The sequence below is a fragment of the Phragmites australis genome, chromosome 10, assembly GCF_958298935.1.
Source record: "Phragmites australis chromosome 10, lpPhrAust1.1, whole genome shotgun sequence".
NCBI lineage: Eukaryota > Viridiplantae > Streptophyta > Magnoliopsida > Poales > Poaceae > Phragmites > Phragmites australis.
Genome location: NC_084930.1, coordinates 26,951,745 through 26,978,405, shown reverse-complemented (window position 1 = coordinate 26,978,405; position 26,661 = coordinate 26,951,745). Strand labels below are relative to the sequence as shown.

Here is a 26,661-nt window from a genome sequence, read left to right as displayed (position 1 = left end):
ATTGCATATAACAATAAAGAATGAGACAATAAAAATAATCCATAGCACATTAGATAGATTCATTACATCCAACATAACAATGTCATCCCAAATTCATAATCTTTTGGCATGATTACGAAAAAAGCATAGTCCCAAATGTTACATATTTGAACCTTGAAGCACATATTATCAACATAGTGTCAAATGAACAAGACAGGTTGCCAAGATTAAGATGATTCCATTGCTTACATACACATATATAAGATTGTTGTGGAGTTATAAAGATTAATAAAATTATATTCATCTTGAATCAGAGAAGGCCCAACTAGACTTCTATTGTAACTTTTTTAGAGAATCATTTCAAATTTGAACTAAATCCTAAAGATTACCAATCAGGACAGTCATGGCTACCAACCTGAATGCCGGTCAAACTAGTTTGACTGCTGGCAGCATAGAGCCAAACCATTTAAGAACTCTCCTGGATTAATTCCCGAGTATCATGTTGATCATGTAAACAGTGAAAAAGTAAAACATAATTGGAGGAGGTAAAGCATATCTTACTGTGTACAGTAACATGGACATCTTATCATACAGTAAGCATGTGTCTTGACTGAAATTAAGATGTCCCAAAAAGTCAGCTTAAAGTTAGAAATGCTCTCTTGACAATAGCCCACAGAGCATCAACAAGTCATTGAAAGGTTAGAAAATGGTACTAAATCGATTAATCTTTGCCTGCTAATATTTCAGTCAAACTTAGTGTATGATCAGTTCAACAAATTATGGTGTTGAGGGCGATCTTAACCAGTCAATTCGGCATCAATTATTAATCAAACATGCAGGAAAAAGAAATTGAATGAAAGCAGTTTGTATGATTATCATGACATAAACAAGCCCTTAACAGCATAGTCAATACATTATTTGTGATATGTTTACCCAACAAAAGAAGTTAGTATTGCTGATCAAGGTAGCAGTTGGTCAAGTGTAGGATCGAGAATGGTGACTAGAGGGGGTGAATAAACGCCTCACAAATTTCTTTGATGGTATTCTCCTATTTTTGTCACCCAATACACCTCAAAATTAAGCGGAAGCAAAAGCCGAAGAGAAACTAGTTGCTACGGAAATCTCAGGGCATGGCTCTCATGGGCGTAAATAAACTCTAAGTTATAATTGGCACATATCCCACGAGTCATCGTCATAGAAAGATAGCAACTTGAAGGAAGAAGTCTTTGAACCAACAAAAAGAACACCAAAAGAAGAAATTATCTAAGTTGATGATCTAGAGGCAAGAGAATTCAAACCCACTTGTATACATTTGTATGTGAATTTTATGCCTCTAGCAACAAGAAGAACATATTTTTAAGGTTGGAAAATTTTCAGCACAACAACCGAAATGAAACACACCCAAAAGAGAAAAATTGGCAGTAAAACAAGGGAGCCAATAGATGGACACTAGAAGGAGATGAAGAGAAGCATCAAAAGAAACAATGTCTTCATTTCTTGCGGAGGACAGCTCTCTTTTTGGCAGGTTATAAGATGTTTTCTTTAAAAAAACTCTAACCTATTACAAAGGCTAAGTTCTTATTTTCTCTCCTCTAAAACCTATCTATCAAGGCTCAAATGGCTGGCTCAGGCACACCACATAGTCGTACCCCTCTATTTATAGGTCTAGAGAGGTAGCTTAGCCTTTAAGTTTTCTGGTTTCCAAAATACACATCACTTTCAATGGCCTCCTACCTACCACCGGGGCATTTTGGTCCATCAGACCATCATCGCACCTTCACGACTTAGCTTTGCCCCGACGCAAGCTTTGCAATGATGTCATGTGCAATCTATCCTTCCATAGTTTTGAGACTAAACCATGAAACCGCCTTGCACGCTTCTCAAAGTATAACTCACTACCACTTGCATACACCTTATGCAAGCATCCCGATATCGACACATGTACTCCATCTTGCGATCTTCACCGTCGGTAAGTCTCTCCCACTACCGATCCCTCGGGCCACCATGTCACTTGAACTGGCATTCCCTTCACTTGACTTTATCAATACCTCGTCTGCATCCATCTTCTCATACTTTGATTGACCTCCATATGCACAGCTAGAATCACCCTCGACTCCGTCCGGCCTCCTTGATTGTCCAGCACCAAGCACCCCGCTTAGCCCCGATCATCCCGTCGTTGGCCGCCAAGTTGCATCCATCATCTGTACAACATTAGACAAGCAAACACATATCTCCACCTCCATTATAGATTAGTCAATAATCTAAAATCCTCAATTAAAGCACATCTCAAAAAAATCATGAACGTTGAATGTTCCAGCGTTGTCAACTTCTGAACACCAGACCATCCGGTGTGTACTTCTTCTCTGGATCAGCCATCTTGTAACCTCTCTACAAGAAATGCTAAGGCAAAGCATATGGCATTCATCCCTTTGAGCGTCGGACCATCCAGCGAGTACAAGTTCACCAGAGCCAGTTCGCAACTTCTCTGCAAGAAAATTTCAAGCGTTCACTTCACTCCATCATCGGACCATCCGGTGTACTCTTCAATTTTTGCCTCTGGGATGAAATACCACAAAGTATTTTCAAAAGCTAGAAGCATCAAGGGGCTATGGAGAGTAGAATGTGTGGCTCACAATCACATAAAGGCTCAAAAAAAAGATAGTGACATACAAGTATGAAACTTGACAAGCTAATCCTGAAGAATTGTTGGTGTGTTTATGTTTATATAACCGAATTATATTAAAAGAGACCACCACATAAGCATCCACTCATGTCAAGGTAATACAAGCATTAAGAACTAGCCGACTTCAATCTCGATTTAGGCAAACAAGCTTTCATGACAGTAGGTTTTGAAAACGCTCACATATAAAATTAAGACTTAGTTAGATCAAGTGATTAAAACAAAATTGAGCATTTAGCCATATTTCTTTATTATTCTTTTTATCCTCAAGTTGTCTCTTATCCAAACGAAGTGTCGCACGACTAGGTACGATAAACACCTCGAGGCTTCAAGACAACTGTATTGGATCACATCTTAACGCAAGAAACATGATTGCTCAAGATTATTCAAATTGCCCAAATTATCAAGGTTTTTGCAATATCATGTCAAGTAGTGTCTTTGCGATATAAGAAACGCATGTTACTCCAAGGTTCTATCATGAGTTAAACATTTAACAAAGATAGAAAATATAGTGCAATGTTCCCCAATCCACTGTCTTGAACCAAGAAACCTAGGTAAGAAATCCATTAAAGTAGCCTTAACACAAGCATTGACTAAGCCAAAGCAATTACGAATATAATGATCAAGAATGTAGCATTTCATAGTCTATATGATTCATAAAATTACCAAATGTCATCACTACGAAAGCTAGCTTGCTTGAAATATTTAATGTCAAATCATAAAGAGGAGCCTAAGATTAAAAGATTGCTCCACGCAACTACTCAACTTAGTCCAAATTTAAGTCTAGCAACTGAAAATGCTAAAAATATACAAGTCAAAACTCAATTACTATTTTAATCTTACAAGATAAGATGCAATACAAGTGCAACAAATGTCAGATAGAGTATATACAAAACAACTCCCCCTCACACAATGTCATACGAATGGTATACTCCAAGCTCTCCCCTCAGAAAGCAAAACTTATTGCATCTAGAGGTTTGGAAAAGATGCTAGTAAGCTAGTGTTGGGTATCTATCTATCTTAAGTCAATGTCTCTCTTCTCATTATGGTCTCATAAGAAGTGAAATCTCACATCTATGTATTTGGTTTCGGAGTGCTAGACTGGGTTATTGGCTAAGCTTATTGCACTGGTGTTGTCACACAAAAGTGGCACACTTTTAAAGTCTAACTCAAAGTCTCTCAAAGTAGAAATCATCCATAAATCTGAGAACAATAGCTAGCAACAGCAACATATTTAGCTTCAGCAGTTGATTAGGTAACACTAGACTGCTTGCAAGAAGACCAACAAATAAGAGATATACCGAAGAAATGATAAGTACTCGAGTTACTCTTCCTATTAATTCTACAAGTAGCAAAGTCAGCATCCAAAAAATCTCGAAGAGAAAGTGAAGAGGATGTAGAAAACCAAAGACAATACTCAAGGGTATGTTTAAGATAACTCAATATGTGCTTCACCGTTTGGCGATGAGATATCCTTGGTAAAGCTTAGAAGCGGGCACATAAGCATATGGCGAAGTGGATGTTAGGTCGTGTCACCGTTAGATACAATGGGGAGTCAATCATGCTCCTATACTCCTGCTGGTCTACCGCCTCGCCATCTTCATCCAGATCAAGCACGGTAGAGGTAGCTATTGGTGTGGCCAAGGGATTCGCATCGCTCATGTCAAACTTCTTCAACAAATCCGTGTTGTACTTCACCTGGTGAACGAATGTACCTTACTTGCATTCTTTGATTTGAAGCCCAAGGAAGAAGTTGAGCTCGCCCATCATCGATATATCAAATTCCCTAGTCATAGTTTCTATAAAATTGACCACAAGAGTATGAGAAGAGCCACTAAAAATGATATCATCCATGTATATCTGAACAAGTAGAAAATCATTGCCATACTTGAAGATGAACAAAGTTTTATTCACCGACCCCATCACATACCCATGCTCTAACAAGAATGACTTAAGCCTATCATACCAAGCTATATACACCTACTTAAGCTTATACAAAGCCTTCTGAAGCTTGTATACTATATATGGGTGTTTATGGTGCTCAAAATCAGGAGTTGCTTGACATAGACCTCTTCTTCTATAAACCCATCTAGGAATGCACTCCTTACATCCATTTGATACAACTTGAAACCCTTGGATGCTAAAAATGCAAGGAGGATCCTGAAGACTTTTAGTCTAGCTACTGGTGCGAAAGTCTCTCCAAAGCATATTCCCTCTATTTGAGTGAAACCCTGGACCACAAGTCTAGCATTGTGTCTAACTACAAACTCATCCTCCCCCTGCTTGTTTTTGAAAATCCATTTGGTGGATATAGTATGAATGTTTGGGGTGGTTTTACAAGGACCCAAACTTGGTTTCTCTTAAAGTTTTCTAGTTCTTCATACATGGCATTGACCCAATTTGAATCAGAAAGAGCATGTCCAAAATTATGGGGCTAAAAAAACAACAAATGCAGAATCAGTGAAATACGCATGTTGAGCAAATTTGAACCTCGTTACCCTTTCACCAATGTCACCAATCATTATCTGTGGGGGTGTCTTCGTTGAATGTGTTGATGAGCCTCATGTTGTGACATGATCTCCCCTTCAAACGTTGTTGGTGCAAGCCCGAAAGCAACTGAAGTGGGAGTAGAGGTTGCAGGATCCTCTGCCGATGTAGAAGAAGCAGGAGCTAGCTCTGAAGTAGGTGTGATAGCAAGCAGTAGTAGATCATCCTAATCATCACCGAGAACTGGAAGATTGACATCTGCAAAGATGTTCTCGCTCATCTCTTGATCACCTGCACACTTAAAAACAGGGCTAGCAAAATGGGTTGATTCATCAAAGATCATATCACATGACTCCATGATGGTGTTAGTTTCAAGATTATAAACCCTTTAAGAATAACCACGAAGCAAATAACCCAAGAAAATTCCATCAGAAGAGCATGACTCATACTTATCAAGATTGCACGCTTTAGGATGAAGCAACAACATCCAAAAACTCTCAAATGAGAAATATTTGTCTTCCTTCTAAAGTGCAACTCATAAGAAGTCACATTCAAAATCAAGCGCAAGAAAATCTGATTGGAGATATAACAAGATGTGCTTATGGCATCTACCCAAAACTTCATAGGAGTCATATGCTCATCAAGCATCGTCCTAGCCATCTCAACTAAAGTTCGATTCTTCCTTTCAATCATGTCATTCTGTTGAAGAATGCATGGGGCAGAAAATTGATGTTCAATATCATGTTCGAGACAAAAAAACATCAAAGAGATAGTTCTTGAACTCGGTGTCATTATCACTGTGAATTACTTTCAATGCACCAGGGAGTTCCTTGAACAATCTCAAAGCTAAACTCTGGAAGTGTGTAAACACTTTATCCTTACTCACAAGAAAGAACACCTAAGAGTAACAAGAGTAGTCATCAACAATGACAACTACATACCACTTGCCACCTACCGAATGAACTCGGGATGTACCAACAGTGTCCATATGATGAAGTTCTCTCAATTGTTCAGTTATCACCAGATTAACTGATGGGTGAGAGACGACAACCATCTTGTCATGCTGATAAGGAGTGCAAACAAGGCTCTTCTCAAACTTGAGCTTGGGTAATTCTAGGATCAAGCCAAGGGCCCTCAAATGATAAAGCAAATCAAAGCTCATGTGTGCTAGCCTCCAATGTCACATCCAAAGCTCAGAAGAAGGTTGTACAATTAAACACCGAGAAGCACCATGAGACTAAAAAAATCGGCTCCAAAAACTCTCCCAACTCAAGAAATCTGACAAACCAAAGTGCCTGAGGAATCAAGAACTCAAGAAGCATCACGTTTGAAACGCACTTACAAGTCCTCATCCAACAACTGAAATAAAGAAAGCAAATTCAGATGCTCCACTAAAGCCACATCTTTGAGAGTAAAACTCTCATTTACCTTTACCATACCTTTGGCATTCACTCTTCCCTTTCTATCATCACCAAATGTAATATACTTATGCCGCTTCATCAGGGTGAGGCTAGAGAACCATGATTCATCTCTGGTCATACGACGTGAAAAACCGGAGTCAATGAGCCACTTGTTCTCCAGGCATCTGTCTGACACCTACATATGAGACGAATAGTAGGTGGATGGCTCAGTACTAGGGTTAGACAGAAACTTTTGGAAATCCAATGATGGGTCATCTGCCATGAAGCAGTAAAAGAACTGCATGTAAATCAACACTAGTGCGCTAAGGGCAAGTATCACGACGAGGAAAATGTATTCTGCCAAAACACTGCAACTCAAAGCCTCTAACATGTGAACTAAAACTATAAAAATCATGGTAAGATCCACGCCAACACCACCTCTATAAGGAAACTGAAGAGCATCGGAACCTCATGAGTAGGAGGAGCGAGGAAAAGGCTTATGTACACCAAACAAGGGGCGGTATAAGTCCCAAGTACTCCACTCCCACTCACACCGTTCATCCCTCCTACGGCGAAAGAAGAATCCAACTAGGTGACCCTCTTTCTGGCAGTAGGTGTAGTGGTAACGTTTCTCAAGTACTTGATTACCGGTCACTCCAAACTTTCTCACAAGGGCTTTCATCTTAGGCTGTGGAGCTCTCTTGGGTTATGGTGTAGGTTTCTTCTTGGTCGGTTGTAGTGTGACATTGATCTTAGATTTCTTAGCTTCAAGGGTAATAGGTGTAGTGAAAACAGTCTTGACATCCCTATTGTAAGCCACCCTCTCAAAACTCAACCCCAAAGCTAAACTTGTCTTATCTGCACACATTTTGGTCTTGACCAAAATTAGATTCATTTTGCTTTGCCTTCTGAGCATTTCTTCACAAGAGAAAGGAGATACTTATTCTTGGCCATAAGCTTTTGAACTTGCCCTCTAACCCAGCTAAGTTTGTTCTTAAAGATAATACAGATGAAATAGTTTGGCTACACATCCTTAGAACACTCAACACTCTCCAATCTAGACTATAGCTCATTAATGCGCTTGACTTTCACTTTAACATCCTTTTATGAGCAAAGGGAAATTATTACAAGTACCTAAGAGAGTAGATCTAGACTTCTCCTAAGGAGCTTTTTCTCAACAATCTCAAACCGACTAATAACTTGAGCATTCAAAGTCTGAAGCTCAGCAAACTCACTCATAACCACAAGGCAACTATCACACTCCTTATCCTTGACCCTAGACCTAAGCAACTCAAGTTCAGATATAGAATATTCTAGCCTAAACTTAAGTTCATTAACCTCACGAACCGTTTTCTTAAGCAATCTATACTAACTAACAAGAGCATCATTCAAGTTATCAATCTGAATAGAAAGTTGGTCGTGGGAAGGCAATACCTTAGAGGGATCAAACTCATGGTCGTTGTCATTGTCGTCCACTATGAAGTAAAGGCTGATGAAGTCCTTGTTCTTCCTCTTGTTCATCACGGGCTACTCCTCCTCCTCCGAGCTTTAATCCTTGCTTGAGGAAGTGTGGACGTCATTGAGCGCCACTATAAAAGCCCATGAAGCCACTTGTCCACCTTCTTGGTCATCTTGTCACGGTTCTTGAACAAAGGCTTCTTGTTCTTCTTGAGCTTGGGGCAGTCAACATTAAAATGAGTAGTGTCACCACACTCATAACAAGCACGAGAACCAGCCCTCCTCTGGTCTCAACGGTTGTTATAGAAGCGGATGAACTTCTTCACAATCAATGTCAGATCTTCATCATCAAGTGCGTCCACCTGCTCTTCTATGATAGAGACTAAGAAAGATAAAGTAAATCCACTAAGTGAAGTGTTAGTACAAGAAAGACCAACTCCAGTCTGATTACCACCACTAGGTTCTGAAATAAACATCATGTCCTGGGACATGAGGTTTCCTAGACCTACCCTAGTTGTCTTATCTATTTCTATGGATTTTTTTCTTGCTAAAGAGTTCATCACAAGCCAATGTATCACAACTGGATGACTCATCAATGCTAGAGATATTTACCTCTCATATGCTACGGTCAAGAGCATAGAGAAGCTTGATCGCTCTCTTATGATCAGGGTAAGACAAAATCTCAGTGGATCTAAGATTGCTAACAATCCCATCAAATTAAGAAAACATGGCATCCAAAGACTCTACAGGATTTGCACGAACATCTGATATTCCTGATTGTACATGCTCTGGCGTCGAGCCTTGATCTGGTTGGTGCCCTCATAAAAAACAATAAGAGTATACTAGATCTCTGTAGCAGTATGAAGGTGCTGAACTCTATCAAACTCATTATGATTTAGGCTGGTGGATAATATATTTATAGCCTCATTGTTGACTTTCATACTGTTCAATCTGGGCCTGAGAAGTGCGAGCGATAGGAATCTCATTTTTGGAGTCTACAATCTCCCATGTAGCACTTCCAGTATGAAAAATCACGACCTTTAAAGAAATGGATCTTCCAATATCTCTCCATTGTCTCTTACAGATCACAAAGTCGGTTAAGGTCAACAAGTGATCAAACCGGCTCTGATACCAATTGTAGGACCGAAAACGACGAGTAGTGGAGAGTGAATATGCGCCTCAAACAATTTCTTCTGAAACAGATGATCTTTTTCTATTTTATCACCCAACGCACCACAAAACCAAGAGCAAAAGCAAGAAATGGAGAGAAACATATCACAACAAAAAACTCTAAAGAAAGCATGACTCTTAGGGATGCATATGAACTCTAAGTTCTATTGAAAATCATTCTAAGAGTCATAACCACGATAAGATAGCAATTTTAAGGAATGACCTTTAGAACCAAAGAAGTGAACACCGGGTGAAGAAACTCTTCGAGCTGAAAGATCTAGAGGTAATGGAATTCAAGACCAACTTATATATGAATTATGCCTCTAGCAATAAGAATAACAACTTCAACAAAGTGGAAATTTCCGCCCTCAAGCAAAAACAAAAATCGCAACGAAAAACAAAAAACTTGTAACCAATCAAGGGAGCCAATAGAGAGAAACTAAAAGGAGATGAACACAAGCATACGAAAAAAAAATAAACTTCATTACTTCCAAAGATCAGTCCTATTTTCAGTAGATTACAAAGGTTTTTACATATAAAAGCTCTCACCTAATATATAGGCTAAGCACTCCTATCTCCCACACTTAAAATTCTACCACACAACTTACAAGTTACTAGCTCAAGGCTCTCCCACAGCACTACCCCTCTATTTATAGGCCTAGGAAGTTTCCTTATTCCTAAAATACCCATCACTTCCAATGCACTCATACCTACCATCAAAGCATTTTGGTCCAATCTCTTCTGCATCCATCAAACGGTCGTGACGCCTTCATGACTTAGCTTTGCCTCGATGCAAGCTTCACGATGATGCCACGTGCTCTCCATTCTTCCCACAGTTTGAGGCCAAATCGCGAAACCGCCTTGCACGCTTCTCAAAGCATGACTCGCCACCACGTGCTTACACCTTAAGCAAGCAATCCGATGTCGATGCGTGTACTCCATCTCGTGATCTTGACCATCGACAAGTCTCTCCCACTCCGGATCCCTCAGGCCACCTTGTCACTTGCACCGACATCCCCTTCGCTTGACTTTATCAACATGTCATCTTCATCCGTCTTCATACGATTTGTTAGCTCTCCACATGTACAACTAGAATCACCCTTGACTTCGTCTGGCCACCTTAATCATCCGGCAACAAGCATCCCGCCGTTGACCGCCAAGTTGCATCCATCACTTGCATATCATAAGACAAGCACAAACGTATCTCCAATTTCATCATAGATTAGTCAAAATCAAAATCCTCAGTCGAACAGCTCATCTCAGAAAAATTGTGAACGTCGAATGATCTGACATGTATTGCCTCTGATCACCGGACCATCCGGCGAGTGTAATTTTGACTCCCCTGAAAACTTCCTAGAAAATCATATGGCAAAGCATCTAGCGTACACCGCCTCTATAGCCGAACCATCAGGTGAGTGCAACTCACCAGACAAGTCAGTTTGGAACCTCTCTAGAAAAACTAGTTCGATGTGCACTGCTGATCGTTGCTGGACCATGTGGCGTATAGTATCATCCTAGACACGCTTTGTAACCTCTCTGGACGAATTAGTCTGGTGTGCACTACTGACCCTCACAAGGATCATCCGGTGTTACAATGGACTTTCTCTAGCATAAAATTTTCCTGAGCGTCGGATCTTTTGGTGTGTACAAATTTTCATGGCTTAGAGACAAAAACTCCAACTCCATTCTTTCTCTACAACTTTGGTTAGTTATGATCATAATTGTAATACATAAATATGTCCATCCAATTCTACAAATCATCAAACCAAAACTTCAACCTTGTTAATCACTCATCACATATAAACCAAGATGCATTTCAACTTGGTTTCTCAATCTTTCCCTTGATGAGTGCATTGACAACTCTTAAAGCAATAAAATTTTGGTTTGAAGAAATACAATAAGAGAAGCTCATCCAAGTGACAAAAACTCAAGAAAGAGCAGAAGAAGTCACTTGGCTTAAGAAAGATTTTGCAAAAGCCTGAAGAGAAACAAAGACAAGCCAAAAACAAAAAAACCCCCTTATGAATGCACAATTTTCATTATGCAAGATTCTTATTTGTGATGTAGTGAATATTTTCTCCCCTTTGGCAATGCAAACATCAAGGATAAAGCAACATGCAATGCATGAACATGCAATCCTAGTGAGCTTTCACAAGTATACCCAAAGCATTCACAAATTCTAGAAATATTAAAGGGCTATGGAGAATAGAATGTATAGCCCACAATCACACAAAGGCTCAAATGGATATAGTGTCACAATAATATGAAGCTTTACAAGCTAAACCTGAAAAATTGTGGGCGTATTTAAGTTCACATAGACGAATTATGTTAAAAATGACCACCACATAAGCATCCATTTGTGTCGAGGCAATACAAGCATTAAGAACTAGCAAACTTCAATCTTAAACTAGGCATACAAGTATTCGTGACAGTAGGCTTTGCAAATGCTCACATATGAAACCAAGTCTTAGTTAGATCAATTGATTAAAAGATACAACTTTTAGGCATAGCTCTTTGTATTTTATTTTATCCTCCAGTTGCCTTTTATCCAAGCGAAATGTCACACGACTGGGTACGACAAACACCTTGAGGCTCCAAGATAACCGTATTGGATCACATCTTAGCACAAGAAACCTGATTGCTTAATATTATTCAAATTGTCCAAATTATCAATTTTTTCACAAGATCATGTCAATTAGTGTCTTTGCGACACAAGGAACACACATTCCCCCAAGGTTCTATCATGAGCTAAACATTTAACAAAGATAAAAAATATAGTGCAATATTCCCCAATCCACAAGTCATGAACCAAGAGGCATAGAGCAAGATATTCATCATACTAGTCTTAACACAAGTATTGACTAGGCCAAAGCAATTATGAACATGGTGATTAAGAATGTAGCATTTCATAGTCTGCATGATTCTTTCCCTTAATTCTTCTAGAAGAAAAATAAGTAAATTGAAGTTTTTTTCAAAAAACAACATGTATCAAGGGCTTACAGCTAAAGACACACAAAAGCAGAAGAGCAGTCACCGGCGGCAGCTGCACATAGGCTGCTGCTAGCAATCGTTGCTGACCCGCCATCACCACTGACGATTCCTTTGCAGATGTGTGTTGTGGTCTTGTGGATGTGCTGCACCTCACAGGTAGTGACCCATGTGGCGGCAAACCCACCTTACCACCAAAGGGTGCATAGGACACCGGGTAATTTTTTATTTTCTAATGATCTATCATTTGTACCAAGCCCATATGACACCCCCTAGCCCAACAAGTGGGACACCCAATCATTTTTGTTCTAGGTATGCCATTGGTCCCATGGTAAAGGTCACAATATTACCACGTGTAGGACCGATAACAGCGAAAAGAGGGGGTGAATAGGCGCCTCAACCAATTTCTTCCGAAATGAATATCATTTTCCTATTTTGTCACCCAATGCACCATAAAACCAAGAGCAGAAACAAGAAATGGAGAGAAACATATCACAACGAAAACTCTAGAAAAAGTATGGCTCTCATGAATGCATATAAACCCTAAGTTCCATTGAAAATCATTTCAAGAGTCATAGCCACAATAAGATAGCAACTTGAAGGAGGAACCTTTAGAACAAAAGAATGAGCATCGGGTGAAGAAACTCTTCCATTTGATAGATCTGAAGGCAAGAGAATTCAAGACCAACTTATCTATGAATTTTATGCCTTTAGAAACAAGAAGAAGAACTTCAACAAGGTGAAAAATTTCAGCCCTCAAACAAAAATAAAAATCACAACAAAAACAGAATAACTTGCAACCAAGGGAGTCAATAGAAGGAAACTAGAAAGAGATGAACGTAAGCATAGGAAGAAAAATAAACTTCACTACTTCCGAAGATCAACCCTATTTTCGGTGGATTACAAAGGTTTTTGCAAACAAAAGCTCTCCTCTAATACATAGACTAAGCACTCCTCTCACCCTCTCCTAAAACACTACCACACAACTCACAACACTACTATAGAACAGGCCATAAATAGTAGCACATCAGTGTCAGTTGTGCAAAAACCACCATTGGAAATGTATCACTGTCAGTTCTTAACCTCTTGCACCTGAGCAGTGATTGAGTCATTAAGAACCCGCACTGAAACACGAACTAGCACTGATAGTCAGTATCAATGCCAGTTCCAGCCACAAACCACAACTGAAGGTAAGCCAGACCTGAAATTTGCCTCCAATGCAATTTTTTCGCTCATCCTCAATCCTCACATCTGGCTCTATCTTGTCTCTTCTCACCCTATCTCTCCCTATCTCTTTCCTCCACCACAAGCCCCTCTCTCTCCCTTGTCTCTTTTGCTCACATCGCCCCTCACTCCATCAGGCGTAGAGCTCCCTCCACAGCCACCCTCCCTCCCTCCTTGGGCTCCCAGCCCCGGCTGTCCTTCCCTTCCTCCTCGAGCTCTCTTCAATCCTCGGCCGACATCCCTTCCTCCCTAGGCTCCCTCTCCGGCTAGCATCCACGGTGGCATCTCGATGAGGACCCAAAGGAAGCAGGTCCACCTCACCGCATCGGAATGCTTTGTCGCCCACAGTCGGGGTGGCCGCTGCCGCTCCGTGAGCTTCCACGCACCTCTGTCGGTAGGGATCCACAGGAGCACAGGCCACGATGGTGGCGGGATCATGAGTGAAGGGATGACGGCTAGGGTGGGAGCTTGGAGGCACTCCATCTGGCGCAGAGATCAGCGATGGGCGAGGAGATGATGGCGAAGAAGCGACACATGCTGGAGTCCTTCATCGGCGTTGCGGAGGCCGTGCTGGTGCACTTCTTGGCGCAGTTCCAGCGACCAGTAGCACCCGATGAGCGACGACGGATGAGTGGCGACGGTTGCGCGGTGGGTCTGTGCAAGGCGGTGTGTGCGGTGCGATGGGTCTATGCTGGAGCACTTCTTGGCGGCAATGGCAGTGGCAGCATGGGCGGTAGTGGCGGCGACAGCATGTGCGGCGAGCTCCATGACAACGAGCAGAATGGTGGCGGGGTCGAGCGATTTAAGCTCTTTTTTTTCCCTGGAAATGGCTTCACTACCGGTTGTGAACCCGGAAGTGAAAGCGATCGACTTTCACTACCAAGTATTCACTGTTAGAAGCAAAACCGGCAGTGAAGCCACTTTAGACCCAACAGTATTATGTGTTTTTGTAGTAGTGCAAGTGGCAGGCTCAAAGCTCTCCCACAAAGGAGGTTCCTTAGCCCTTAAGTTTTCTTATTCCCAAAATACCTCTCATTTTCAATGCACTCCTACCTATCACCGGGGTATTTTGATCCAATCTTTTCTCCGTCCATCGAACGGTCATGGCGCCTTCATGACTTAGCTTTGCCTTGATGCAAGCTTTTCGATGATGCCACATGCACTCTATTATTCCCACGGTTTCGAGGCCAAACTGCGAAACTGTTTGGCACGCTTCTCAAAGCGTGACTCACCGTCACTTGCTTAAATCTTAAGCAAGTGACTAGATGTCAACACGTGTACTTCGTCTTGCGATCTTGACTGCCAATAAGTCTCTCCTGTTCACGATCCCTCAGACCGCCTTATCACTTGCACTGATATCCCATTCGCTTGACTTTATCAACACATCATCTCCATCCTTCTTCTCATGTTTTTCTTGATCTCCACGTGTACAGCTAGAACCATCCTTGACTCTACCCGGCCTCCTTGATCGTCCGACACTAAGTACTCCGCTTGACCCCGATCATCATGCCTTCAACCATCAAGTTGCATCCATCACCTACACATCATAAGTCAAGCAAACATGTATCTCCAACTCTATTATAGATTAGTCAAAATCAAAATCCTTAGTTGAAAAGCTCATCTCAGCAAAAAAAAAAAAAAACATCGAACCATCCAGTGTGTGCAATGCTTCCTCCTCTAGAAACCTCCTGGAGAATCCTTTGGTGTGTACAAAGCCGATCACCAGATCATCTGGTAAGTATGACTGCATCAGACCCCTATTTTGCAACCTCTCTAGAAGAAAAAATCTAGTGAAGTCTCCTATACACACACCATCCATCACCAGACCATCCGGCGAATTCAAACCCATTTTTTCTGAAGATTACACTTCTCATGGAAAATAGTCAGGTGTGTGTTTCATTCTAACACCGCACCATCCATTGAGCTCTTCATTTCTTGTCTCTGGATTGAAATGCTCTGGTGTAACCTCCATCTGAGCACCAGACCATCTGGCGTGATAAAAAACTAGACACCGAACCATCCGATGAGTTTATTTTTCCTAGCTCAGAGACAGAAAACTCCCAACTCCATTTCCGGTTACTCACAAACATAGACATGCTCGTACAATTCTAAAAATCATCAAACTAAATCAACCATCTTATCAATCACTCATCATATATAAACTAAGACACATTTCAACTTGATTTCTCACCACGTTAATTGAAAAAAAAAATATCTAGACCCCTCATTGTTATGAACGTCTAACGGTCTAGATTAAACCAAATAGTACATATCAAAAATAATTAATAAATAACTAAATTCAAAAACCAAAGAGTTCATATCAAGTACGATTAATAAATACCTAAATTCGTAAATAAAAATTATAAAAAAATTAGTAGTTAGATTTCCATACAATTTGGGAAGCAAAAAATCTAAATAAAGAGTTCAAATAAAATAAATTAATCATAATTAAAATTAGGGTTAGAATAGAAAAAAATAAGGATCATATCAAATATAGTCTTATAAAAAATCAAGTACCTAAATAAAGAATCCATGTAAAATACAATTAATCAATAGCTAAAATTCATAATAAAAAATTCAAAATTTAAAATTCTTACTAAGATAATAAATTAAGAAACACCATGTAGCTCAAGGTCGTCACATCAAGCAACCAGCAAACAAGGCACAACATGCAAGCAAGACAAGTATATTCTAATTTTGGTTGGACTGTCTACCCCTGACGCACTTGATCAAAACATATACGAATCGAACTAATACGTTTATACGATTCAGGTACAAGTTTGAAACATAAATAATTTTTTTCCACTAATATAATTTTTCTTTTTCTTCTAATTGTATGTGTTTTGTAACTAAATGATACTAACTCATAAAAAATTAAGATACTATTTTTTAATAAAAAATTATCATGATAAAACATTGCAGCGAGACTAGCCATGCTATTAATTAGTATGAGCTATCTTGCTAGTTCAGAATATACTAAATTCAACCATTTGTGGAACCTAATTAAACGATTGTGAAGATGTAATTAAAATTTTAAAAACCAGACTCACGTTCTTTAGAACTGATTCAATAATTTATGATAACAGGTCAACCGTATGTCTCTGATTTATTGAAACAGTGTATTCAAATTGTTGAAATAGTACATTCTAATTGTTGATTTTTTTAAAAAAAATATTAGACCTTGTTTTGTTGCATGAATGGTGAATAAAATCATGGTGCAAACGTTTTCAAAATGGACTCTGCGTTTGAGAGAAAAATACATCTAAAGTTTAAAAATACCCCAAAACTCATCCCACCATCCTACCCCACCCATCTCATGTCCAATCGGTGATGCCACGTTAGCTGATCGATGTTTTGTTGGCAGTCAACCGACGGATACAAATGAAGCGGCTTTTTCTACGCTCACTGTAACCTTAGAATGGAAAATATATATGTGAAATCTAAATAGATTTTACCTTCAAAAGTTGAAATTGAGAGTAAAAAGTTCATGCCTAAATGTTCCAAATGCGATTATGCTTGACTGCTGTCCGTTCATTCAAATTCATTTTTTAGTTCAAAGTTATTAAGTATATGTTAAAGGTTCTAATTTGTTTGAGTTCAAAGTTGTTGATTATATGTTCAAAGTTTTTGTTGTGTTCGATTCAAAGTCAGCGCGGAAGGTGATGTGTGCGGGGAAGAGGATGCTTGCGGGAGGATGAAGGGGACACTGGGCACGATTGCGTGAGGTCGGTGCCCCGTCAAAATGAGCTTGCATCATCATGTCAGCTGTTTGTTGAAGTGAAAATAGTTAAGAAAAGGGAAATTTCTACTAAAAATATCTGAGGCCGTCACAATTCACCACTACGAATTCACTCACACCACAGTCCACAAATACTTGCAATATCTTTACAAGCAGGCTCTTGTTTTTATAGATAAATGAAGCTTTATTGCAATTTTAAGGTTCACAAACAGGCTCTTGTTGCAGAAAAGATGAACCAACAAACACGTGGAATAAAACTACGGTGTTAATTTAGCGATCCACACTCAAAACTCGCACCATAATTTACATATACTTCCACACAATATGATGTCGAGGACGTCCTTATCATTTCTTCTAGCAATCTCCTTCTTAGACATCCTTTCTTGCTCCAACCTTTCAAACAGGCTGCCATCATAGACAGCCCTGATGGTGTCCTTGTCAAGAAACCCCTCCTTATCTTTGCAGAGGGCGTACAGCACCTTCCACTCCGACAAGCCACCGACCTGCGATAATTTTGCCGGAAAATATTGAGCTCAAAAGAGCATTGATTACATGCTCTGTTGTTCTGACTCTAGAATAGAACTTGCCATCTTAACACTCAGGGCTTTCGCTCTAGTTGCTCAAAAAGTATATAAAAGTCAAGCAAGAGAACATATGCGCGTTAACACAACGGCTGGTGTATGCCTAGAGCAGCTCCTGCAGCTTTTTGCCTGATGTTGGCATGCTTCTTGAAGATCTCAGACTTTTCAGGAACCAACCAGCAAGTTGATAGGTACTGTAGTATACTTAAAAATATTTTTACTGGCTGGATAGTATTTTAATTTAGTTTTTGTAACTCTAGATAACTATGATAGATTATTGTTCTTTGGCAAAGAAGATAAGGCAATACATATTTTTATTATTTTTCTATCAACACTTGTCTTGACAGAAACAACTATGATGAAGTATGGTAAAACCAAAGGCATCCGCGTCCAAGCCCTGAGTATTGCACTAGTACATTTCTATCTTTTCCTTTAGTCAAGAGTTGGGTAGTTTATTTGTCAATTGTTGGACAGTAATGGGATCTTTCCATCAGGAGATCATGCGCTAATGCGTGGATCCTATAAAACTCGGACAGGTGTTGATGCAAATCGGAATTTGGTTGCTCGGTTGCTTCTTCTGTCAGTATTTGAGTCAGCGCTTCAGCTTTCCTCGTAAACTAAATCAACTCTTTTCTTCTAATATAAAATCGGCTAAGTTCGAAATATTGGCAGCTGTCACAATCCACAACTACTAATACATTCAGCCACCATAATCCGCAAATACTTGCAATATCTTTAGAAGGAGGCTCTTGTTAAAGAAGATGAATTGACAAACACGCGTAATCAATCAAACTGCCGGTATTAATGTATAGAGCCACACGCACACTGCAATTTACAAATACTTCCACACAAGAGGGTGATTCTGTTATCATTTCTTCTTTGCAGACTCCTTCTTAGACTTCCTCTCTTGCTCCATCCTTTCAAACAGGCTGCCATCATAGACTGCCCTGACGGTCTCCTTGTGAAGAAACCCCTCCTTGTCTTTGCAGAGGGCGTACAGCACCTTCCACTCTGTGAAGCCGCCCAGCCTGCGGTAATTTTTCCGAAAAATATTGAGCTCAAAAGAGCATTGCTTATTACATGTTCTGTTGTTGTGACTCTAGAAGAGAACTTACCGTCCTTTGAAATCTTTAGGTTCCCTGTTTGCTTGGAGCATCTCCTGAAGCTCTTTGCCTGTTAGGGCATCGGGCCTGGTGTGGGCATGCTTCTTGAATATCTCCTCAAACTTTTCAGGAACGAACCTGCAAGTCGGTAGATAGCATTCTTAGCAATACTTCTACCGCGGGATAGTCTATCGAATAAGTTTTTGTAACTCCAGATATTATGAGAGAATCTTGTTCTTTTGCAAAGAAGATAAGCAAGACATGTTGTTCCTAAAGAACTGGAAAACGTTAGCGACATCCCATCATCTTGGCAATACGTCCTGTCTGATGCTTTCCATCTCACATTTGTCATACTGGGCTGTGGTAGTTGATGGGTGTGGCTTTGGACAGGCAAAACGACGTAGGCTATCCTTTATCCCCAGCTGTTTCATTTAACCTTTTTGTTAATGTGGAGTGACAATGCATCAATCTCGCATCGGACAAGCGGCGCCATTGTTTAATCTTGCTTAACAGCTCACATGTCTCGCTCTTCAGATTACTTCATGTTTAACTGGCTTAATGATCAGTGTTACCTTGTCGTGATCGAGTAAAGTACAATGAGAAAGTGGTTAACAGCAATAAAAGAACAGGACTTTTGTGCTGCTGGCATATGACCGGTCTGAAGGTTTCATACGGATGGTAACAGATGGGAATTAGAATTGGATAGGTACCTTCCATGGGCGTCGTACACGCCGGAGTCGCTCCCGTGCTTGCCCTTGTGGATATTCTTCACGTAGATGGGGAACTTGAAAGGTGGCGTCTTCTCGTTCTCCTGCAGCAACACAAGAACCATGGAAAACGAGTCAGCATCGCATCAGAAACATGCTGATCTTTACTTACACCTGAAACGATTCGCACTAATGTATGTCACGGTTACAGAGTTATATGTTGAAAAGGTAACTCAAAGGTGCAGCTTTATTTGGTTGAGTGTTCACAACAGAATGCAGTGAAATGTGTAGCTTTATTTGGTTAAGTGTTCACAACAGAATGCAGTGAAAGGTGTAGCTTTATTTGGTTGAGTGTTCACAACAGAATCCAGTGAAAGGTGTAGCTTTATGCATGCGTTTTCTCTTCATTTTCTGAAAAGAAAGGCGGCATCTTTCTAGTTGTAATGTGTGCTGGCATGTATGTATTTCACGCTAAGAATATTTTCTTCATTCAATACTTATCTGCTAATATGACCCTATTGTAGGACTCCAAATATTAAGCACGTACACTGTCGATTCCAGAGGCTGTTTTCAAGGAACTATGCAGTTATACTTTTATAACTTTGATCACTAATATATATAGAATGTCGTCTAATTGTAAAAGGTAATTGCCCATAACGTATTCTGTAGGACATACCATGTCATGAACGGCATTTTTTTTTCGGGAAACAGAGTAAAAACCATCATCCTTTTTGTAGAAGTGGAAGGGGCAATGGTAAACGATCGTAACACATTTCTAGTTTTGGCTCTGTGCATCCGAAACATGCTCTCTTGATTCAGAAAAAATAATGACGTTGAAGCAATTTAAGCGTTGGTGCAGAGAGAGAGAGAGAGAGAGAGAGAGAGTACCGGTATCGTCTTGGGTCCAAGAAAGCCGTTGATGAAGACGGCGCTGGCGGCGGACAGAGGGACGCCGCACCCGATGGCGCGGAACCCTGCAGCAACCCACAAACGTCAAAACTGTGATCCAAGAAACGTAGCAAGCAGGCCTACTAGGTTGCCACGCACGCACGGTTACGGGCATCTTCTACCGTCGTGCATCTATAGCGCGGTTGAAAAGCTCAGGGAAATCCCAAGAAGTCACCGTGTTTCTCGCGAAATTCTTGCGAGATTCTTTATTGGAGACGGACGGGCTAAGAGGAGATGAGACGGGACGGGCAGAAGGGCTGGCTGGCTCACCTTCGTATGTCTCGGAAGGGTAGATGATGCCGTCCTTATTCCGGTCGAAGAAGGCGACGTGCCTCTGCAGCGGCGTCAGCTCGCCTCTGTACACGTCCGCCATCGCCATGGACGAGTCCTTGTCGTTGCTCCCTGGTCCCAGCACAGAGAGGAGCACGGTGACTACTAGAGCAAAATACCCGCCGCGAAGAATATGCTGCAGAGCCATTGATCTCTCTCTCTCTCTCTCTCTCTTGCTAGTGCTTCTTGGCGGGGGACTTACCGGTGTCTGCAGGTTTGCCGGCCATGGAGGAGATCGACGACGCCGAGGAGCGAAAAAGTTGTAGAGTGTAGAGAGAGAAGGGAAGGGGAAGTTGGAGCCTTTGAGAGAGAGAAAGGAATGTCGCAGAGAAGACGCGCTGGTGGCGAGTAGCAGAGGGGAAAGAATACTGCAGTTTGCGATGGGGGCTCGTGGCTTGTGGGTGCGATCCGTGCGTGGGGCTATTTGGATGCGTCCCTAGCGTGTTGCCTTGCCAAGTTTTGTTTTTTCGTATTCTTTCTGCCATGTGTTGCCTTGCTAAGAAACCAACCAAACCCAAGATTTCCCAAGATTTGTATATATCTCCGGCCGGCCCCCTCCGATCCGTTCGTTTGCTTAGCCCCACTTATTCATCTTGTTGGTTTTTCTACTCAAAAGCAAAAAACTAAATTAAATACTCTATTTTTAGAAATAGCTTCGGAGAGCCAAAAGCTATCATTATTACTATAAGCTAGAAACTGATCTGAGTGAGATTTTATAGATTCTGGAAGATGATATTCTGACAGATATTACATATATTATACATTTCATTTGTATAAAAAGTTAATTTAAAAGTCTGAACTCCTTTAAAGCAGCTCTTTCGTCGTGCGTCATTCTCATCCTAGGCCAATCTCTTCTAATATAAAACAAGTTTCGTCCGTCCGCCTTCTTACGTAGCAAAGTACCCCTAACGTTTATCAAATTTATCCAACTTTACCATCCGCCATCGTCTTGTGTCCACGCGAAGAAACCTCCCCCACGATTCGTCAGTTCCATCCCCCACAGGACCACAACTGGCGAACGCTCAACCTCCTCCATTGCCCTTCGCCCGACTCCACCATCCACTGTCATGCTCCACCAACACAGCTTCATCGCCGTCCTCCATCCTCACGACGCCGCCTCCACTGGCATCCTCCCAACGGATGCTGCTGCCGCCAAAAACTGATGCCTCCTCTAAGGCCATTGCCTACTCCAAGGCTACTAAACGAGTAATCCTCCAATCCCATCTGGTGATCCCGCAGTCCATCTGCCCGTCGATCTGGGCCCCGCGCGCCCTAGGAGGCCTCCCAGCCGGGTGCGGAGATGCTCTCACTGCAAGCAAGGTGGAGCCGACCCATGCCACCACGTGCCATAGCCGGTGGTTCTCAGCCGATGGTAGCGGAAAGAGGAGCAATGAGGTAAGAGGTTTGATTTTTCGTTTGGAGTTGTTGCAAGCTTGCGCTAGCTTCGGACTTGATCCAATAGGTTTCGTCGCTTTGCTTTATGCATCTGGGTGAACTAATTTCTCCCTCTTAGATTTTGTTTTCGTTGCCTCTCTTTATTGATTTTTTTTTCTCGAATCAGGTCTCTGTGTATTCCTCTGTAGGTGGTTCGATTTGTTAGATTTGGGGGGGGGGGGGGGGGAGGTCCGTTATTTCTCTGTTCTAGATATCCAATCGTTTTATTTTCACGGTGAGTTTGCTTCAGTTCCAACCCAATTTGAGTTGTTTTTCTTCAGATTTTGATTCTGCGATGAGAATAGATGGGCCTGTTTGCCAATTTGTTAACGGAGATGGTATAACTGTGACTACTTCTTCAATTATCAAGGCATCGGGTATCATGCTGATTGCCAAATGCCAACAGGAGCGAGGACAAAGAGTTTGAATGAGTTCTTTTTCAAATCCCCTGTGAGAAGATTCTTGTGAGGAAATCAGTACACCTGGATAGGCTCCAGTTTGAATCCACTTCTCTTAGTAATTTGACAAGAACTGTAGGTCTTAAACTAACCAGCGTAGCATATGTGCCTCCAAAGTTTTTATTTATTACTCAGTTTTTCCCTTATGTGTGACCACCCTGAGGGAGGCGTATATGAGGGGAAAGAAGGTGTCAGTGCTGGCCGACCTCAACGTGCCACTCGATGGTGACTAGAAGATCACCGACTACACGCATTGGTGCCCATCATCAAGTTCCTCCCCGAGAAGGGCGCCATCTGGTGAGTGAGCTCTCACGTTTCTTTTTTTTGTCTTGAATACATATTTGGAGTTCTGGTGTGATCACTGTGCAATGATTTGGAGTTAATTTTAAAAATTAGATCAATGTTTATGATAAGCTAATTGTACTACTGTTATAGTGGTAATGATTAGTTCGGCAGCTCTGGTTAGGTATGGATATCCTGTGATCTTGAGGCAAAGGTGGTCCATTTTAACTCTTAGAGTTAATTTCATCTTTTCATCATTTTAGATATGTTTTGTTATTTGACGTGCAACTCTTCATGTAAGTTGGCCTGCAAATGTCGCATACATATGCCTTCATTACGGTAGCTAAATTAAGGATAACATGTTTTGCCATCTACAGATGTGACTAGAAATTTTTATAGGGACGTCTTCCTTGGTTAGACAATAGCAGGGGACTCCCCTTGCCAATCTCATCTTCTCAAAGGCCAAAGATATTTAAGAACTTTATAGTTAGAAGGTGGGAAGTGGTAGAGATCATGGATTTGGGAAGTTTGCTTGGCACATTTATCGATTCAGCAAGTAACAAAAGGCAGATGCGATGCCCTTTTTTAAACCTGATATTATATTTTTGACCATCACTTGTTTGTTTAAACACCAAAGCCTAAAGCTTCTTCTCTGTAACTTAGATAGTGCAGGCTTGCTTCTCATTTAGTAAAACATAACAGTGTACATTATGTGAGATCAAAATTTTCCAGTAATTCAGAGTGTTGGATTGCCCTTGTCCACTTGTCTTGATTTGGCTGATGTCCTAGGTACTACAAGGTCACTTGCAATGTTATTGGCTTATTGTTGATCAGAGTTATTCGTGTTTTTCATTATAGTGTAGGCTCATTAACTTTTCATATCAAGGTCACTTGCAATGTTAATGGCTTAATGCCGATCAGAGCTATTTGTATTCTCATTATCGTGTAGGATCATTAACTTTTCACATCATCCTGGATTTATCCTGTTATTGACTTCATTTTCACAGTTCAGAACTCATGCTGCTGACTTTATTCACATGTCCCATCTATCTTTCCTAATGTTTTACAATGCTCGTTAACAGAACTGAATGTCTGAATGTTCTTCCATTGTCTTAACTATTCCAGGCAGAACAGGCTTCCATAATGGGAGCGATTCTACCTGCTTCTGAGCAGTGAATAAAGTCAATACAGGTGGCGATTTAACATGCATATTATGTTACTTTTTCCCCTGAATTCTGCAAGTATTTAATGTTGTGTACATGCCACGTCATGCTTTTGGGATAGCAATGAAGTTTCATAACTTGTTCCATGTAAAGTTTCTCAAACAGATATCAAATTGCAAAGGTCTAGGAAGTACGACACAAGAAGTTTTCACATCTCTACAACTTATCTTATTCATTCAGAGAGCTGATCATCGTAGCCTATGATTTTATGTAGACGGTCATCTCCTTTGTTCAGGACCTACGAGAAACTTATTTTTGTATCATAGATTTGCTAATTTTGTCTAGATTTGTAAAAGTTGTTTACAGTTTTCTTCTCAAAATATACCTCTATTTTAGTATGGGAGGCTTATTCATTCTTTTTTGTAATTGCTTAAGCTTTATCATTCTTGAGGCAATCGGTGCTGCAAGAGCTATTGATAACCTTGCTTTCTCATCTATGGAGTCTTAGATTTGTAAAAAAACTGGTATAAATCTGTAGTGTTGGCAATTGGTTGTAAGGAATTTTAAGGGTTTTTGCATGCTGTTTCTTATGTGGTCGGGAATGCTTGAGGAGTAAAAGAATTGTTGATTTATACCTGGACATGGACATGTGATTTATGCAAACTACAATGCAATAATTCAAATGGTTTTCTCAGTGTCGTGAGAAAAATGAATTACGACATGATGTAAGTTTACACCTCTTAGATTAATTTTTCTTATTTGTTATGTATAGCATTAAGCATTGTGTACTAACGTTGGTGCATCCCACTCCAAAATCAAAATAATTTTCTATGTACATGCCTTTCCATTTCCAAAAACAACATTGGACAGGTAAAATAGATACCAATGATAATATTTTAGAACCGCAATGCACGGGTATTTTACTAGTATCTTTTATATAAATAATTTTTAAAGACAAACTTCCAAAATCAGCTTTAAAAAAAGCTCAACTCACCCAAACAAGCTCTTAATATCATTGCAGCACTCCTCACTCGTGTCGCCGTCGCGTGCTGCTCCGGTCCAAGTTTCTTCGCTGCCGGATGAGCTCACGTACGAACGGGTGATCAATCTGAACCCGGTGGGCGCGCACGGGTGCTATCTCTCTTGCTTTATGCGCGCGTCCTGGTGATGGGCAAGGCCACAGAACAGAACTCAATCAGCTGGAGACACAGGGGAGGGGATGGAGCTCGCGATCGGCTGCCAAGCAACGGTGACACCACAACCAACCGCTGCCGCGATGTGCCCGCACATACGAGACCGAAAGGCGATGGGTGTGTTGGCGACACGTGCAATCAACCAACTCGTGCATGCAGCCGAGGGCCTGTGCGGTGGTCCATACACCCGTGCGCATCACAGATCAATCAAGCCCTCCCCTCCCACTAGAAAGCCGGAAGGGACACAGACGAGAGAGTGTTGAGTGTTGACGCACGATAGGAAGGCCCTGACATCACACGACACGTGCAGTACTTGATAATGTGTGTCAGAAGGACTAGATTGTCATGTGTCGTCGCCGTCTTCTACAGCAAGGCCATGACCTCTGCAGGTTAGGAGTGCTCCGCCTTGCGAGTCAAAAGGCACTCGAATAAGATGCTCCCAAGGCCCAATGGAAATACACTAGTTTGGGTCGTAGTTGGATGAGAGAAATTGCTTGTTTAACTGTACTTATCTAGAAAGAAGTGCGCATTTTTACTATCATGATTAAAGCTGCGACTTGGGCCATGCTGGGCCTTTCGAGCTTCGGGTCGTACTAGGATGACCCGAGAAGATGTTCGGACTGTGTCAAGCTGACACGAGGAGTCTCCAACGAGGCTCAGGCATGATGGGCTGGCACAGCCCAAGCATAGCTCGTCCCACCGCGACCTGGAGGGCAACAACGAGGCGGGAGAGCAGTGCACACACGGTGATGGCACCATAGCCGCGACCTGGATCATACCACCACCATGGTCGCCTCCTAATCTCCCATGCTCCCTACTCTCCTCCTACTCATCATCTTCATGGGCGGTGGCTCCGATGTGGGGTCAAAGACCGCGCTGGAACCCATGATGACAATGCCGGTTGCCTTATCTCCCTGGGCTCATCTGTTCCCCTCCCTCCCTTCGGTCTCTTCTCACAGCCGTGCCCTGAGCTCCTCACAACCGAGCCACCGCCCAAATCCAGTGCACCGCCGCTCGTTTCGACTAAGCGTCACCAGATCCAACATGCTCCAGTTGAGAGAAGCAGGGATGAAGGTTGGGCGCACTATCTACGATCGGTTTTGTCGATTCCTCACCGGATTGAATGACGCAACGGTGTCCTCTTCGGCTCCAGTGTGTCTTTCCCATCACCACATTGTCAAGTCATCCCTTTGCAACTCCTCCACCCCAAGTGAGTCCATGGTGAGCATCACCGGGTTACCCCCTTGTCTTTGTGCACATCAGTTTCTCACAGCCCGATGTTAGCATGTCGTTCCACCTGACCCGAGCGTCGCCATCCTCGGTTGCTCTCCGCCGGC

At 41.5% G+C, this 26,661-nt stretch overlaps 1 protein-coding gene and 1 long non-coding RNA gene across 4 annotated transcripts; one reads left to right on the top strand and one right to left on the bottom strand.

The window, feature by feature from the left end:
* Nucleotides 1-18,311: 18,311 nt before the first annotated feature.
* Nucleotides 18,312-21,214, bottom strand: LOC133930511 (probable peroxygenase 5). Of its 2 annotated transcripts, XM_062377175.1 has the most exons (6): nt 20,997-21,214; nt 20,735-20,866; nt 20,405-20,490; nt 19,520-19,620; nt 18,822-18,947; nt 18,312-18,734 (listed from the first exon to the last, which is right to left on the bottom strand). In XM_062377175.1, the coding sequence occupies exons 1-6, from the start codon at nt 21,019-21,021 to the stop codon at nt 18,575-18,577; spliced, it is 630 nt and encodes a 209-aa protein (XP_062233159.1). In that variant the 5' UTR covers nt 21,022-21,214; the 3' UTR covers nt 18,312-18,574. The 2 variants fall into 2 exon arrangements, with proteins under 2 accessions (XP_062233159.1, XP_062233160.1); XM_062377176.1 differs by lacking the exon at nt 20,997-21,214 and having other exon boundaries at nt 20,735-20,965.
* A 486-nt stretch (nt 21,215-21,700) lies between these two features.
* LOC133930513 (uncharacterized) lies at nt 21,701-24,277 on the top strand. Of its 2 annotated transcripts, XR_009911769.1 has the most exons (3): nt 21,701-22,189; nt 22,510-22,983; nt 24,094-24,277. It is a non-coding gene; the product is annotated as an uncharacterized LOC133930513 (long non-coding RNA). The 2 variants fall into 2 exon arrangements; XR_009911768.1 differs by lacking the exon at nt 21,701-22,189 and having other exon boundaries at nt 22,417-22,983.
* The last annotated feature ends 2,384 nt before the right edge of the window (nt 24,278-26,661 follow it).

Coding starts and splice junctions, on each gene's coding strand:
- LOC133930511 (XM_062377176.1), bottom strand. CDS start 20,942: ATGGCTCTGCAGCATATTCTTCGCGGCGGGTATTTTGCTCTAGTAGTC. Junction 20,491..20,734: donor CCCTTCCGAGACATACGAAG/GTGAGCCAGCCA, acceptor GGGTTGCTGCAG/GGTTCCGCGCCATCGGGTGC. Junction 18,735..18,821: donor CCTAAAGATTTCAAAGGACG/GTAAGTTCTCTT, acceptor AAATTACCGCAG/GCTGGGCGGCTTCACAGAGT.